Source organism: Poecilia reticulata, chromosome 20 (genome assembly GCF_904066995.2).
Source record: "Poecilia reticulata chromosome 20, P_reticulata-male-v2, whole genome shotgun sequence".
NCBI lineage: Eukaryota > Metazoa > Chordata > Actinopteri > Cyprinodontiformes > Poeciliidae > Poecilia > Poecilia reticulata.
In genome coordinates this window covers 25495540-25513299 of record NC_088849.1, presented here as the reverse complement: position 1 = coordinate 25513299, position 17760 = coordinate 25495540, and the positions used below count along the sequence as shown (strand labels likewise).

Here is a 17760-nt window from a genome sequence, read left to right as displayed (position 1 = left end):
CTTCAAAATGACATATATGAAAAATTAACACTAAAGCAAAATATTTTTTCCAGGCCTGAAAAACAATAATTGAATAAATTGCAGCAGTATATTTTTACTTTTTGTACGACTTGCCGTGATATAATTGAATTGCGGTACTTTTTACGTCATTTTGTTCATTTTAATTTACAAATAAATAACATTTTTAATTATTTGATTTTTGTTCTAGTTTGTTTTGTTTTATGCTTCATCCAAACTTGATTCTGTCATTTTAAAGTCGGCGGCTGCTGCACTTCCGCATATGACGTACTTCCTTCCTTCTGAACGACTGAAAAGAGAGAGGGACTCGGCGAAATAGAGGGCTTTAGTTTGAAGGATAAAACAGTTTTTATTCATGATAATAATTCAAATTTCAGTGGAAAATATAATTTTGTTCGAACAAAATTGACTTTGATAATAAATAGAAGTAAAATATGACTTTTATGTGAAAATGAGTTAGCTCGGTCTCCCCCCTTTTCTCCCTACATGGTTCGTTCCTTCTCCATTCGAAACCGAAGCGGGAGGACGTTACTGCCGGGGAGGCTGTTGATGTTTCCCGAAGACAGAAAAAAACAACCCAGGTACTCAGAAACAAGCAAACAAAGATTTACTGTGACACATAAACACCTGAAATATATTTATTATTTAACTATACTCCTCGTTTCGTCTTATGTTGTGAAAATGTAGCGCAATCCACAAACAATTGTTGGCAGCTTGAGGGATCAAAGATGGACGCTAGTTGAAACGAGTAGTAGAATTTGGTTGCTAAATCGTTTTAACTGGCGGTTTTTCCTCCTACAGGATGGACATAGCGACGTGTTTAAAGTCTCTGCTGGTGGCCATCCAGCAGTACAGAGACAGCAGGACCGTTCAGCACACTGCGCAGCTGCAGAAGCAGGTGGAGGTGAGCGCTAAGGCGGTTGTTTTGGGTTTTCTCTGAGTCGGATACCTACACACTCACACACGTCTCTTATTAAGGTAGAGCGAAAATAAATACGTTTTATAGCTTCATAATTCTGGAAATGTTCTGCTCATGGTCACAGCATGTTGGAGTAGATCTAAAGAGGAGCAGCAAAAGCAAAGGAGGTGGATTAGCAGAGCTACCAGCAACTGATGGTGTCATCTTGGACGTTACTGTGACATTTTCGTCTTTGCTGCCTGGAGGTTGAGCTGTTAGTAAATCATAGAGCAACAGTCAGAAGCTTCTTGACTCCAGAGGTGGAGAACCCAAACGCTGGGCTTCACTTCAACATATTTTATCCATCCAGGAAGTTACTGAAGTAAGAGCAAAAAGTCTACCCAAGTACTGTAGCGGATATAATTATCAGTCATTTGATATTTAAAAATTACACAATCAAATGACATAATCATAAAATATAAAGTTATGTGGAAATTTAGGTATTTTAAGAACCAAAATGACAGTAATTCACGTAGGCAGCAAAATATTAAATCGGGCAAAAGAGAATTTTTCCAAATCAGTTTCTTTCAAGAAATAAATAAATTAGATTTTGTTTGCTAAATGCCTGAGCTCTGCAACATTAAAACGTGGATAGAACTGTAACTACATTAATCATAGCTTAATTTAAACGCGTCTTTCATTGTTGCTGCTCTGGATCAAATTCTTTTGAAAATTTCTCTACTTATAATGAACTGAATGCTAAAAATAAACATGGTAGTTTAAAGGTTATTGCAGTTTTTAATATTTCTGTCCTGCTGATTCTATGCAGGATCAATGTGGGAAGTTTCAGTGTTTCATCAGTGCATTAGCTTATTTTTATAACTACTGAGCAGCTTTTTGTTTGTTTCTTTTCTATTTAGTGATGAGCTCAAGGTTTTCAAATCGACCTGATCTTCAGCTCCCTGCACAGATCAGATCAGTTTCAGATCAGGATTCTGTTTGTGCTGCAACAAAAATCTTATATTCCTTCTAGTTGCTGGCTCCATGTTGGTGAAATGAAACCAACATGGTGGTTTGAAAACTTGTCAGTTTGTGATTTCTGTTTTGCTTCCAGGAGCTTTCGGGCCTGAAATGTGACGGCCTGCTGTCCTCGGGTCAGTTTTTACCCACAGAGTGTGTGAGTGGACTGGTGGAGCTGGCAGGAAACCCAAGCACCAGTCCGGCCCTGACCAGCGCCATCATCTCCCTGCTGGCCCAGCTGGGTGAGTTCTGCCACTCTGGTCGGGTCGGGTCTGATTCCTGCTCTCTTTCTGCATCGCTGCGTTTTGTTCTCCTCTCTCAGGGAGTGATGACGCCAGTCGGGAAGTTCTTCACAGCAGCTTCAACCTGACCAGCACGCTGGCTGCTGTCATCCATCACCATGGCAACTCACCTGGGGACCCTCTGGTGCTGCAGGTGGAGACAAACAGCAGCAACATGGAGAAACCTTTAAACTAACATTTAAAATACAACACTTCTTCTTAAAGTACTAACATATTAACGAGGAAATAACCTGCTTTTGTTTTTATTTTTGACTCATATTTTGGTTTTTACATATGATTTTTCATCATAAAGCCTGATGAAAAACAGAGTTTATTCTCGTTTCGCAAATCAAGATGGACTCACAGTCAGCTCTGCAGAAGCTCAGTATTATAGAGGCCAATACTTACCTTTTACCTGTTTCACTTGTTTAAATTAACACGTTAACACGTCTGCTCTGCAGTCAAACTGCAGATGATTTTAATGATTTAAATTTTGTTTTTCAGTGTCTCCAGGTGCTGCAGAAACTGACGTACAACACTTGCACCTTCCAGTTCTCAAACTACATCCGCGAACTTATCAATTTTCTCCTGATCAACATGTAAGAGCCGTAATCTGCCGATGAAACATGAGCGATAATCTGCTAATCTCATCTCCACCGTTTCCCCTCAGCCAGTCGCAGAACGAGGTCGTGGTCATGCCGTGCCTCGGCCTGCTGGCCAACCTGTGCCGGGACAATCCGTCAGTGCAGAGCCACATCAAGTCCATGGTGAGTTACCAGCGCCGCTCAGGTTTCGGGACTAAAGATATCAGACAAGCTGTGATAACCGCTGGCATAGAGCTTCACACGTCATATTAAAACATTAACACCCGATTTCGCTTCTTGAAAGTTCCACTTCTGTTGTTTCAGACCACAGAATATTTTATCTGTGATGATTCTGGGGAGCTTTGAGTCATTTGGGCCAGCAGTGGTTCTGGACTCTGATAAAAAAATATTACTTCACTTAAATACACACAAAGAAAGGCCTGTCACGATAACTAATTTTTCTGGGCAATAAATTGTCCCAGAAGTTGTAATAATAAATGATAAACGATGATATTGTTATTCTGAGACCATTTTCAGCTGATATAATGGTAATAAAGGCAAAATAATTCAAGAAGACTTTATTTAGGATTAATAAACTTTACATTCTAACAAACATTTATCACTGGAAGACATTTTAAATCTCCAGAAACAACAAATAAAATTAATTAAACAAAATTGTGCTTTAAAAAATGTTTAGTTGAGGCCCAAGCAGACTGAAAACTTTATCATCCAGTTTACGGTAGAAAGAGAAAACAATAAATTGTGCAAATGAAAATTATTGACCTCGACAGATAAATTATTGTGACAGACCAACACATACATTAAAATGTAAGAAAGTAATTCAAATAAACATTTTATTGCCTAAAATGCAATAGCAACATTTCTTTAGTGAATGTTTGTAGCAAAGCAGCTAAAGAAAATCCTTGAAACACCAACATGTGAAAAAATCTCAGGCGTTTCTGCTGGGTTGAAGTGTAGGGATTATTTTTTGGATTAGCAGATTAATTAATAATTGGATATAAAATGAGATTAATAGATTTCTTTTGCCAAAAGCCAAATAAAAATGTTGGATTCACGAAACGGGTTAGCCGGATGTGATGATCAGAACTAAAGACGATAGAGATTAGAGGTGCATTGATCCGATACTAATATCTGTATCGACTCTGAAAACAATTTGGTGACGATATTTCTGATCCATGAGGGCAGATCTATTCACTCTGATTCTATACTCTGAGTGACATCATGCTTTAGTTTTTATTTTACATTATTATTCCTGGTTTCACTTTCTGAACCATTACAAAAGTTTGTTGAACTTTAGTTTTACATGTTTGTTTTTGTCAGTTATTTTATTTATTATTTATTTTAAATTGGCTGTTTTATTCCTAATTGCTCTGACTCTGAACAAATACAAATTAAAGTTGTTTTTACATATTTGACCAAACTTGTGAAGCTATTGGTGTCTAAATGCTCTGTGCTGCTGCAGAGTCATCAAATAAATGTGTAAATCAGTACATAGATGTCTGCGTTTAAAAAAAAGAAACATTTCGAGTCGATTCAGCTGCTTATCGGCCGATTCTAAACCTCAGATATCGGTGCTGTGGATCAGTGCCTCTCTAATAAAGATATCTAGATGGGAGACCAGATTCAAACTTTCTGCTCTGCCTCAGACTCCAAGCTCACAACAAGATGTTAAATGTTTTATTTATGCCAAAAAATGACTTTTTCATGGAATTTAAGACACATTTTGAGGAGATCATTGATGATTTAGCTTCAGTTAGTTATTTATGTATAAATCTGGAAGAAACTCCACATAGAAGAATTGGCCCCCTGCTGTTTTTGGATGTTTGGTTCCTCCTGTGTGTAAACGTGTATTTTAACTGTACAGGAGAACGTGAGGCAGCTCTACCGAACTCTGATCAACTTCCTGGCTCACAACAGCCTGACGGTGGTGATCTTCACGCTGTCCATCCTGGCCAGCCTGACTCTGAACGAGAAGGTTGGCGAGAAGGTGAGCAGAAACTTTCTGATTTTCCAACGTGAATAAAATCCAGTTTTACTCATTTTAGGGGATTTTTGGATCCTTTACTGTTTGGTTTATGATAAATGATGCAGCCGTAAGTCGTTTCTGGTTAAATGTTGCATCTGAATGCATGGAAATTGTCACACTGATTATTAGTTCAGCTTCCTGTTTTGTTTCCTGTCTGCATCACAAAAAGCTTCTGGTTGTTTCCACCTTGAACTTGTTATGCTTTTTTTATCTGCAGCTTTTTGAGGCGAAGAACATCCATCAGACTTTCCAGCTGGTGTTCAACATCATCGTGAACGGCGGCGGCACGCTGACCAGGAAGTACTCCGTCGACCTCCTCATCGACCTGCTGAAGAGCCCCAAAGTAGCCGATTACCTGAGCAGGTGGAGTAGATCTCTTCAGGCCCAGACGTTCACCTGCTGCTCTGTCTGACTGCGCCGCTGTGTCTGACTGTGCTGCTCTGCTTCCAGGTATCAGCACTTCTCTGCCTGCGTTTCTCAGGTTCTGGGGCTGCTGCACCTGAAAGACGCCGACTCGGCAGACACGGTGAGATGCACAGACACTTTGAGTCCAGAAAACCTCAATCAGTCAATCAGTTTATTTGCAATTCAGCAACAGTTCATTTCAGTTTACATCAGAAAAATGCAAAAGTACAAATTCATAGAAGACAGTCAGTTATTGAAGCATTACATTTTGTGTTTACACATCAATATATTGATTAGTGTTTCATTTATTTTGTTTCAAAAGCAACTCTAAACACGTTCTTAGCCTTGATTTAAAGCACATGTGTCAAATTCAAGGCCCGCGGGCCACATGTGGCCCGCCATGTCATTTTATGTGGCCCCCCGAGCGTTTTATAGGCCCATGATTGACTTAAAATAGGTTTTCAGCACGAATTGACTACAAACTACATCTCCCATAATGCATTCCGATTGTTACCAGCCAACATTATGGCTTCTCGCCACTAGAGAGCAGTAGAGTCACCTCAAGCTGCTTATTGATTTTCCCAGCGAATAAAACTGAGACATCACAAGCTAACGTCAAAATGTCCAAGAAAAGAAACATCGATTTACAAGACTGTGAATGAAGATGTGTGTGAGTTGGTGTCAGGGCGGCAGGTCGCGCTAGACTTTTTTTGTTATTCGTTATCTTGACCGACAATATAAAAAAAATCGTTCATGTACTATTTTTATTCGTGAAATTACAACCATATTAACATCGGCTATTTAGCCGCATTTTATGCGGTTTAGTTGATATTCACCGTGAATCCAGATCCCATCACAAATTAAGCAGGTAAATGTATCTACATTTTTCTCCGTAGTGACAAAAACCTCTGACTGAGGCCTCAGTAACTTTTAATAAAATAAATTAAGCGACTTCACTTAAATTAGCATCACTTCACCCGCTGGGGTCTGAACGCACTTCCTCCTCTGCAGAAAAATCTGCGCTAATTCATCAGTCAGTTGGATCTGTCTGATCCAAAAAGATCAACTGAACTCTGAGTGTTTTGCCCTGTGCGCGGTCCGGTTTGCGCTTTGACCAGGATTTTTTGTTGTTTTGCGTGTTTTTGCTTCTCCGAAACGGACAGATGTTCAGATGTTACGTCTGCAGCTCCTCCAGGACGCCGCTCTCCTGGGTAATGTGCACCAAGAAGGCTCCATTTGTTAAATCTTCTGGATGAGTTACTTCCAGCGGTTTTTAATTCTTCCGCAGTGGTTGAGCAGCGGACTGCGCATGTTACAGTCTAATTAACTTCTGCGTCGTCATTTATTTCCTCAAGATAAATTACCGGCTCCTCAAATGGATTAACACAACGTTACATTCTCTTTAGTTTTATCTAGTCTGTAATGGAGACTTGAATTTAACGCGCCATTTCAACCAAAAGGTTTGAATGCGCTTCCTAACCAGACGGTCCAAAGCGTTATTTAACAATATGAGGTGTTTAATCTATTTTTAACATTGTATTTTCATACATTTATGCTAGGGCTGCCCAAGTCTAGTTTTCCAGAGCTACTATCTGCAACTTTAGATGCGTTCCTTCTCCATCACACCTGGATCATTGACTCATTATCAGCCTCCACAGAACTGAGTTGCTGCTGATGAGGGAAGTCAACCTTTTGTCTGTGGTGTTTTAACAGGGATGCATGTAAAAGTTGCAGTCTGGAGAACTGGACCTGGGCACTCCTGATTTGTACCGTCGATGTGGCCCGTTGAGGGAGGCCAATATGCTGAAGTGGCCCTCGGTGAAATTGAGTTTGACACCCCTGATTTAAAGGAACTCAGAGTTTCAGCTGTTCTGCAGTTTTCTGGAAGTTTGTTCCAGATTTGTGGTCATAGAAGCTGAATGCTGCTTCTCCATGTTTGGTTCTGGACCTGAGAGGTCTGGCAGGTTGATCAGCAGCAGCAGATCTTTAATATAAACTACCAACAGGATCTTACTCTCTCAGTGAAGGTCTGTAGAACCGGGCTGATGGTTCTGTCTTCCTGGTTTTAGTCAGAACGCCAGCAGCAGCGTCTGGATCAGGCAGATCTGTGAATGACACTTTGTTCATTAGGCCTCTTATCGCAGCCTTTGCATGTGTTGACGCTTTTTCTGCTCTGATGGCTTTAATCTTATCGACATGAATCAGCAGAACAGGAAGTAGTTTGTGGTGAATTACTTTACAAAAAACAACAAGCCTCCTCGGCTCCACTGATAGATGCATCTAAAGACGGTCTAAACCATTCATATGTATGCAGATATATTATCTTGAAACATTTCCTCATACTTTACCTCCTTTACACAGAAATATTAAGCAATGGTAATTATTTCTATAAAATAATCAGTGAAACCTTTACGTCAAGTTTTCCCGACCAAACATGACTGTTTTCTCCAGATGGATTGATTCAGGCTGATGTGAGTCGTTACGCAGCAGCAGCAGATAATAATGTTTCCCACGAGAGCTTAACACCTAAAAACAGTTGGTTGATTTATATCAGCAAGTGGAGAAAAGGAACTTTGTGGTCCAGATGTGACACTTATCACTCCTCATGTTCTGCAGGTTTTGCTGTAGATGCATGTAATGTTTCAGGTTTTTATCATGCATATCCTGTTTTATTGTGACTTTTTTCAGCAACAAGGCATCAGCTGCTTTAGATAATAAAAACATAAATTCAGTCATCAGTTATGAAAGAAGCAGGAAATATGACATTTAATAAAAAAACATCATCAGGCATATTGGTCAATATTCCAGTTATGAATCAAAAGCAGCTCTAACCAGGTGGGATTAAAAGGAACTCAGTGTTTCAGCAGTTTTACAGTTTTCTGGAAGTTTGTTCCGCCTGAATTCAGGCGCTAAATCAGGAAGTCAGATTTCTTTTCAATCATATTTGGTACACAGAGCATTTTTATAATAGCTAAAGTTTAAATATTTACTGGATTGTGCTATAAAATGGCTCCATGTGTCTGGAAAACATGATGCAGCCCCTTCTGTGTGTCGCTGCAGGTGCTGCAGCTCCTCCTGTCCATGTGCAGCGTCGCAGCTCTGCGCTCGCAGCTCTGCGCCGTCGTCTTCCGGCCGGCCGGCGCCAAACTCAGAGCTGCCGGCCACAGGCAGGCGGGCGAGCAGAACGGGGGCCGGAAAGCCGAGTGTGGGCTGGCTCTGGTGCAGTGGCTCAGCTCGCCTGTGGAGGGCGCCGAGAAATGTTCCCTGCAGACGCTGCAGCTGCTGACGGAGCTGCTGGAGGTAACCTGACCTCATTCACCTGATTTCACTCAGAGGATGATGATCATTTGTTTCTGCTGTTAAATTACATTTCCCAGTTTTCCCAGCAGAGGGCAGAGTACACTTACTGAAGAGACACTTTAACTCATGTATACTCAAGTAAAAGTAAAAAGTATCCATCCAAAAAGTACTCAAGTAAGAGTAAACAAGTATTTGGTAAGAAGTAGTAACTGATCAAATTATCAATCATTTAATATTTATAATTACATCATCAGATGGACCAAAATATAAAGTTCAGTGGAAATTTTGGTATTTTAGAACCAAAATGACAATAATTTATATAAGTAACAAAACAAATTCAGGCAAAAATGTTTTTTTCCTAAATCAGTTTCTTTCAATAAAAAACGTCTGAAACTAACAGAATCTGCAGGTGTGTGTCTGTCTGGTGGATTTCTGGTTAAAATCTGTTTGTTTTTCATTCAGCTGGTAGAAAATTGATCCTTCACAATAAAAGTACTAAAATTATTTGTTCAAGTACATGTAATTGAGTAAATGTAACTAGTTACTGCTAGTTATGTACTATGATGTATGGATGTAAGTTCAGAGTATTTTAAGGACAAAAAGGATAAAAATGAAATGTTTTCAGCAGCTTTTGTAAAGTGGTACTCTGCCCCCTAGAGGACAAGCTCTGCATAGGCGTCTTTTAGTGACCAACACCTGAAGCTCTTATTTTAATCCACTGCTGTGTCTTTCTCAGTAAATGACCTGAAATCTGAATGTTGTTGATGCATAATAAAGATTTTCTTAGTTTTTATGTGTGTGTACCTTTGAGTCTTCCTGTTCTCTTCTGTCCTGATGGGCGTCTCTGTGCATCCAGGAGTCGCTGGGAGCAGAGAGCATGTCTGAATCCACGCTGAGCTTCGTGGAGATGCTGCTCCCAGTGGCCTTGGGGCTCCTGAAGGGCCTCGATCCTGCAAAGGGAGACGCTCACCTCAGGAAACACTGCCACCGCATCACCCACGTCTGCACCCTGCTGCTCAATATCCTCACCCACAGGCCTGTCAGCGCCGTGATGCTGCCTGGGAGATTTAAAGACTTAAAATTCTGCATTTTTTAAAACGAATGTCCTTTTCTGTGGAACTAAGTGTGTACAGATGAACAGTCATGACAGCAACATGGGGTTCATCTTCATCTTGTTATTCCTTCAGTCATTTATAAATGCCACATTTTCAAACTCAGTATTTATACTAAGAAAGCTAAATATTTAGCTGCAACTTAAAATGATTTACCAAACTAAACATTTAGTTAGTAAGCTAAATGGTTTACTAAACCGGGTTGTTTCCTTCACCTACTCCTCCACCCCTGTGCTGCCAGGACGCCACCAGGTCTCTGGTGTCGTCTCAGGTGAGCGCTCAGCTCTGCCTCTCTCAGGTGGAAACTCTGCTCTCCTGTTGCCATAGCAACAGCCCCCTGACCTGCCTGCCTCCCGACTCCAGTAACAACCTCAGGTGAGTCAACATAAAACATTATGGAAAGATGTTCATTATGAAATGATGTTGTTTTCCAGTCACTAAAGCTGTAAATGTTTTTATTTAAATTGATCCGTAGTGGAGCAGAAATCGTGACCTTGTGGTTTTCCTTCCAGCCAGTTGTGTGCAGAAGCTCTGCTGAAGGTCCTGGAGCTGATGAGCCGCCTGAGGCAGCAGGTGCAGGACATGGAGACGAGTTTCTACAGGATGCTGCAGGTGAGCAGCCGCTCCCATCACGCCTCGCCACTTCCTGTCTAAATGCTCAGCCTCTCTCCTGAAACCCTGCAGGACCAGAGGACGGTGACCCCCCTGTCTCTGGCTCTGACCTCACACCGCAGGGAGCGCGTGCAGACCGGACTCGCCCTGCTGCTGGAGGCCACGCCCCTCCCAGACTTCCCAGCACTGGTGTGAGTGAACCAGTCACCATAATGAACTTTACTGGACGATCGGTTGATGTTAATGCAATAATCAGTCATATCTGTGAAGACAAGAACATTTCCAACTTCTAATGCTAATGAACGTTTGACACTGGAACTGGAAGATATTTTAAATATCCACAAACAAAACAGAAACAATAAATAAAATAAATTATAAAGTTTATCCAAGCAAAGTTGTCCTTCAAAAAATGTTTATTGAGACCAAAGCGGCAGACTGAAGAGTTTTATCTTCTGGTTTTTAGTCGAAAGAGAGAAAAATGATAAATCAGGCAAAAGGAAATGATTGAGTTCAATTTAATTTATCATTCAATTAATTGATCTATTGCGACTGTGAGTCACTACTAGGAAACATGATGAAAATAACTTATTCACACAGTTCGGCTATGAACATTAAAATCTCAGTTTTTACTTTTTAGAAAAGAAATGACAGAAATAGTTTCCTGCCGTTTGGCTTCCTGTCGGCCGTTAGGGCTGCAGGATCTGCTGCTGACTGAGTCCGTTTGTCCTGCCAGCCTGGGGGAAAGCATCGCCGCCAACAACGCGTACCGCCAGAGGGAGGCGGAGCTCTCAGCGAAGCGCGTCGCCGTGCAGGAAGTCCCGCCTCCCCTGATGAGCACCAGCATGACGGACGCCTCCGGCGGCAACAAGAGCGTGAGCAATCTGGTGGAGAAGCTGCAGACTGGCATGGAGGTAAGGACCCTGGAGCCGTTTCCACAGCAACGACCTTTCACCTGCATGGAACTTTATGGGACAAAATGGAGAAAAATGTTCTGATTCTCCTGTTTTAACAAATACAGCGATGAACTCTGTAGTGCAGACTGTCGGAGTTTCATCTGACTCTGCAGGTGTTTTCTGGTTTCTCCTCCAACCCTCTGGAGTTTATTTAGAGGCATCAAAGTGAAGGGGAGAGCAAATCCCAGGTGCATCTCAAATCTCTAGCTGTCAAAAACATTAAAGCTCAAGTTTGTTTTTAAAAATGGGACAAAATGAATTGATTCTGGATGCACCGATATGAAAATCTGGACTGATATCCGACACCTTTGGGGAAAAAACTTCAGAGTATGAATGAAGGCACTTTATTTGTCCTGATTTGTATTTTCTACCAAAGTTTTCCTAAATTAGAAGCTGAAATGTATTCATTACTTAAAACAAGCTGATATTTCTTGGTGAAAAGTTACTTTCAAATTAGTTTTATCGTATTTCAAGCATACTAAGATTTTTGCTCTGAAAACTACTCCAAAAATACTTGGTAAGATTTTGTGCTTTTGCAGTGTATAATTTATTTGTTCTGATTTTATTTTTGTAGCTGCAGGAACCGACGAAGGACTCGCCTCTTTCTGAGATCATCGACGTTTACGAGCAGAAGCTGGCTGGGTGTGCTGTAAGTTGAACAAAACGTCAGTAAAATACCCGATCAGCTGCTTTTAGATCTGCTGTTGATCTTCCAGCTGATCTCCTGCTGCCTGTCTGTCTGTGTTTCAGTCGAAGGAGAGCCGCCTGCAGGACCTGCTGGAGGCCAAAGCTCTGGCTCTGTCTCAGGCCGACCGTCTCATCGCTCAGTATCGACTGCAGAGAGCTCAAGCTGAGACCGAGGTGAACTGAATCATTCTCATTATGAACATTGAGGTGAACTGAATCATTCTCATTATGAACATTGAGGTGAACTGAATCATTCTCATTATGAACATTGAGGTGAACTGAATCATTCTCATTATGAACATTGAGGTGAACTGAATTGTTCTCATTGTGGACATCGAGGTGAACTGAATCATTCTCATTATGAACATTGAGGTGAACTGAATCGTTCTCATTATGAACATCGAGGTGAACTGAATCATTCTCATTATGAACATTGAGGTGAACTGAATTGTTCTCATTGTGGACATCGAGGTGAACTGAATCGTTCTCATTGTGGACATCGAGGTGAACTGAATCATTCTCATTATGAACATTGAGGTGAACTGAATCGTTCTCATTGTGGACATCGAGGTGAACTGAATCATTCTCATTGTGGACATCGAGGTGAACTGAATCATTCTCATTGTGGACATCGAGGTGAACTGAATCGTTCTCATTGTGAACATCGAGGTGAACTGAATCGTTCTCATTGTGGACATCGAGGTGAACTGAATCGTTCTCATTGTGGACATCGAGGTGAACTGAATCATTCTCATTGTGGACATCGAGGTGAACTGAATCATTCTCATTGTGAACATCGAGGTGAACTGAATTGTTCTCATTGTGGACATCGAGGTGAACTGAATCGTTCTCATTGTGGACATCGAGGTGAACTGAATCATTCTCATTGTGGACATCGAGGTGAACTGAATCGTTCTCATTGTGGACATCGAGGTGAACTGAATCGTTCTCATTATGGACATCGAGGTGAACTGAATCGTTCTCATTATGAACATTGAGGTGAACTGAATCGTTCTCATTGTGGACATCGAGGTGAACTGAATCATTCTCATTGTGGACATCGAGGTGAACTGAATCATTCTCATTATGAACATCGAGGTGAACTGAATCATTCTCATTATGAACATTGAGGTGAACTGAATCATTCTCATTATGAACATTGAGGTGAACTGAATCATTCTCATTATGAACATTGAGGTGAACTGAATCGTTCTCATTGTGGACATCGAGGTGAACTGAATCGTTCTCATTATGAACATTGAGGTGAACTGAATCGTTCTCATTGTGGACATCGAGGTGAACTGAATCATTCTCATTGTGGACATCGAGGTGAACTGAATCATTCTCATTGTGAACATCGAGGTGAACTGAATCGTTCTCATTGTGGACATCGAGGTGAACTGAATCATTCTCATTGTGGACATCGAGGTGAACTGAATCGTTCTCATTGTGGACATCGAGGTGAACTGAATCGTTCTCATTGTGGACATCGAGGTGAACTGAATCATTCTCATTATGGACATCGAGGTGAACTGAATCATTCTGTTTCATAATGAACATCAGTGAAGAGGAAACACCTCAGACTCTCCACATAACAGAATAATCTGTAACACTTTAACTCGGCTTCTCAGGCCTGGAAACCTTTAGGTTGTTCAGCGAATAAGAAAATAAACAAATGCTTCAGTTTGAATGACCTGCAGACTCACCAGTTTAAGTAAACTGAAGAGTTTGTAAACTGTGAAATGTATAAATGAATTAATAACATGGTGAAAGATGAACAGACTGTAACAGACTAAACTCAAATTATTGCCGTTAAATTTGACTGTAGCTTTATCAACGGCGTCTCTTAGGTTGAACCTGTTGGTAAAATCCTCCAGATCTGCAGTTTCTCTGGTTTCCCTCCTGCAGGCGCGGAAGCTGGCCTGCCTGCTGAAGGACGTGGAGCGCCGGCGGGAGGATCTGCAGGGCGAGCTGGGGAACCAGGTTCTGGAGGTGGAGCGGTCCAGAGCCGACATGGAGGAGCTGCTGCAGCACAACGCTCGGCTGCAGAGGGACTCTGAGGAACACCAGACCCTGAAAGGAGCTTACAACGCTCTGCTCAACAGGTCAGAGGCTAAATGACATCCTAATGCATCCTGACACAAACCTCACCAAGCAGCTGTGGGCTGTTTCTGCTGCAAATGTCCTAAAACTCTTGAATTAAGACCAAACTAAACCACAGTCAGAGTTTGTTAGTAACTAGTTTCATTCACTTTAATGACTACACTATACTGTTTGGATGCTCTGCTTATCAGTAACTTCAGCAATAAATAAGAGCTTGTTTTAAGTCAATAATTCCTTAATATTGATGAGAAAAAACTTAAATTATTTCACTTAAAACATGTAAAAATGTCTTTTTATAAGTGAAATAATCTGACATCCATCCATCCATTTTCTTACACCCTTGTCCCTTAATGGGGTCAGGAGGTGCTGCTGCCTCCAGCTAACGTTCCGGGCGAGAGGCGGGGTCACCTGGACAGGTCGCCAGTGTCGCAGGGCAACACAGGACAAACAACCATGCACACACACACTCACATCTAGGGACAATTTAGAGAGGCAAATTAACATGACAGTCATGTTTTTGGACTGTGGGAGGAAACCGGAGTACCTGGAGAAAACCCACCATGCACAGGGAGAACATGGAGACTCCATGCAGAAAGACCGGGAATCGAACCCAGAACCTTCTTGTTGCAAGGCAACAGCTCTACCAACTGCACCACTGTGCAGCCGAAATAATCTGACAGTGGGACCTTTTTTACATCAGCACTAAGGAGCCATTGACTTTAAACAAGCTACTGTCTCTTGGTGAAAAGTTACTTGTAAGTTAGTTTTGCCTTGTTTCAAGTGAAGGTCAGACGTTTTGACCCGAGACGCTTTTACCTGTGCAGGCTTACTGAAACGGAGCGTCTGCTGAAGGAGCTGCAGGCGGCTCACATCTCTCTGAGCAAACAGAACGACACGCTGAGGAAGAACCACGAAGCTCTGCAGCTCCACAAGGACAAGTAGGAAGCCGACAGCTGGAGCCTTTCAGCTGCTTTTTATTCTCTTCATTTGAACCAAGTAGACGTTTGGTTTGGTTTCTGTCTGTTTCAGAATCACATCAGAGCTGCAGGAGAGAGAGGAGGAGATCAAATCCCTGCAGCTGGAAGTAGAGAAGAAGAATAGCGACGTTGCAGGTCGGTTTGACCATCACAGATGAGACGTTCCTGCAGTGATCTAACCTCTGCAGGAGGCCATGATAATAAATCATGATAAACAATATTATTGTTGTTTTGAGACAAATTTCTAGTATTGTATCGATGATAAAGGCATGAAAATGCCAGAGCATATTCTCAAAGATCAATAAACTTTAAATTCTGATGAACATTTAACACCAGAAGACATTTAAAATTTCTACAATAAACAAAACAGAAACTACAAATGAAACGGATTATGAAGCTGGTTGAGACCAAAACAACAGATTGAAGATTTTTATCATCCAGTTTTTTGATGGAGAGAAACGATAAATCATGAAAATGGAAGTAATGAGCTCGTTTTTTATTCATTATGCGATTTACTGATTATTGTGACAGACTTACACTGCAGTTATTAGTTTGTAAATGTTTCTGCTGGTTTGTTGTAGGTCTGCATGCGGAGCTGCTGTCCAGAGAGGAGACGCTGAGGGAGAAGCACCAGGAGAGGAGAGACCTGGAGGAGACGGTGGACGTCCTCAGGAAGGAGCTGAACAAAACGGAGCAAGCCAGGAAGGACGTCAGCATCAAGGTGAGCGGCTAGCAGCTGTTAGCGGTTAGCAGTCGGACAAAACAAGCTCGCTTCTCGTTTGTTTTGGGTTTATTTGCACAAATCTGCTAAAGATGGCCGCCTCCAGTAAACCAGAGTTTCTGTACAAAATCACAAAGCATCAGAAAGTCGATTTCTCTACACAAATCAGTGGATAGAAGGAAGACTCTCCAGTAGCAGTCAGTCTTCCAACGACTCTGAAGAATCCTCTGACTGAAGACTTTCATCCGTGGCCATTTGCTGGAGCTTATTAAATACTAGATGAACTTATTATTGGCCAAATGACAAATGTTATTGATCCAAAGCTATGCTAATGATTACAAATAGTCGATCTATTATTATTCATTGTTTGTTTGTTGATGGCCTCCTGCTGTAATTAACAGGAAAAGGCAGCTGCTGTCGTTGATCTGATTGTTTGCAGTGAAACAGTTTTTCTACCACAAAATTATATTTGAATTTTGTCTGAAATCAACTTGGAGAATATTTTAGATTCTGGAATAAAAGCTACATTTATTTTAAGGTTTTTAACATTTTCCCCCTTGGTGGGCAGAGGTTCCTGCAGGAAAACAGTTGATGATAGAAAAATCTAAACTGCAGTTTGTAAAAGCTTAGTGATGCTCTGTGTTCCTCTGACCTTTGACCTCTGGCAGGCATCGTCTCTGGAGCTGCAGAAGAGCCAGCTGGAGAGCAAGTTAAAGCAGAAGGAAGACGAGCTGAACAAACACTCGGCCATGATCGCCATGATCCACAGCCTGAGCAGCGGGAAGCTGAAGAGCGAGGTCAACCTGTCGCTCTGACCGCAGCGCCCCCACCAGGCCGGGGCAGGAGCTGCACTTATGAACTCAAAGCTCCATTCTAAACATTAATTCACTTTTTAAGACTCAATAAAACACATGTATGAACATCCTTTTTTCTGAACTTGTACTTTTTATGTGTTTGTTTTTATTGTTTATATTTGAATGTAAATGTATTCAATAAATTAATGTGTGAAGAAAAATCCCTTGGATCAAATTTTCTATACGTATAAACAATAAAAACTTTAATTCTAGATGTGCACCGATTAGTTTTCTGCCAATACCAATTTTTTGTCTGAGATACTAAATGTAACAAGTGTATAATTTACTCTCAACATCATGAGTTAAAATAACTAACTTTTAACTAAAACTGGTTCATTCTTTTTCATCGAGGCTTTCAGCTGCACATGAGGTGCAGTTTAAATAATTTATCATATCTGCAAGTCAGGAAAAACGATCAGGTCTGAATTCAGCTAAGAAAAAAAAGTTTAATCAGTTTGTTATTAATTTATCCAGGAGGTAAGCTTGGCAATAACTGTTCCCCAGAGTTAATGAAGTCTTTAGGAAACTTCCAGCACAGTCTGGGATTTCTCCCATTCACTTGGATTCCTCCAGCCGAATTCTGACCGGCCAATCGGAGAACAGAAGACATTGTGAACTATGACATCAAATTTCTGCTCTGTTTTAGAGTTATTGTCTGCCAGCGGTGGAGGAAGTGAAACATTAGCAATCCAGAGCCCAGACACTAAAGCAAATAGGAGCTGATATTTAACCAGCTAACTAGTTAGGAGCAAAAATGTTGCCAAGATTCACCGCCCTTGTGTTTCCTGTGCTCTGCTGAAAGGGAATCTATCTTGAAATTAAATTGAGATTATCTTCTCATTTTAGGAAAATATCAAAAATGACAACAGTGGAAGAATTCCTACATTTCTATGGAGCTAAATTGGTGCCATAAAGTTTGCTCAAAAGAAAAACAATTGAAGCTAAACAAAAGATTTGAAACTGCTAAATTTTGAAACTGAAAAAAAATTGAAACCTGCCATTTTTTTCAAAAAGGTTGTTTATCCACAAGTTGTAGGATGTTGAGATAAAAACACACAACAGCAAAACACGGCAGAATATCAAGATATTATTTGTGCATTTAAATTATCTCCTTATTCTCACACACCATTGTTCAACTTTACTTTAATTCTTTACCTTTTATAGTAAAATGGCTTCAAACTACAAAAA

General features: G+C 41.0%; 1 protein-coding gene across 1 annotated transcript; it reads left to right on the top strand.

The window, feature by feature from the left end:
- The first annotated feature begins 315 nt into the window (after positions 1-315).
- Positions 316-16642, top strand: cip2a (cellular inhibitor of PP2A). The gene is made up of 22 exons (XM_008396870.3): positions 316-599; positions 820-922; positions 2031-2178; positions 2259-2371; positions 2722-2816; positions 2888-2984; positions 4687-4809; positions 5066-5211; positions 5299-5374; positions 8314-8553; positions 9410-9572; positions 9893-10040; positions 10178-10277; positions 10350-10468; positions 11011-11188; positions 11805-11879; positions 11981-12091; positions 13826-14022; positions 14845-14958; positions 15050-15132; positions 15579-15718; positions 16387-16642. Exons 1-22 carry the CDS (start codon positions 505-507, stop codon positions 16531-16533), a joined length of 2811 nt encoding a protein of 936 aa, XP_008395092.2. The 5' UTR covers positions 316-504; the 3' UTR covers positions 16534-16642.
- Positions 16643-17760: the final 1118 nt, after the last annotated feature.

Bases quoted from the DNA above. Each gene is read 5' to 3' on its own strand.
- cip2a (XM_008396870.3), top strand. From the start codon at position 505: ATGGTTCGTTCCTTCTCCATTCGAAACCGAAGCGGGAGGACGTTACTG. The intron at 2,372-2,721 runs GTGGAGACAAAC...TTTGTTTTTCAG, and splicing joins GGGACCCTCTGGTGCTGCAG to TGTCTCCAGGTGCTGCAGAA. The intron at 14,023-14,844 runs GTCAGAGGCTAA...TTACCTGTGCAG, and splicing joins TACAACGCTCTGCTCAACAG to GCTTACTGAAACGGAGCGTC.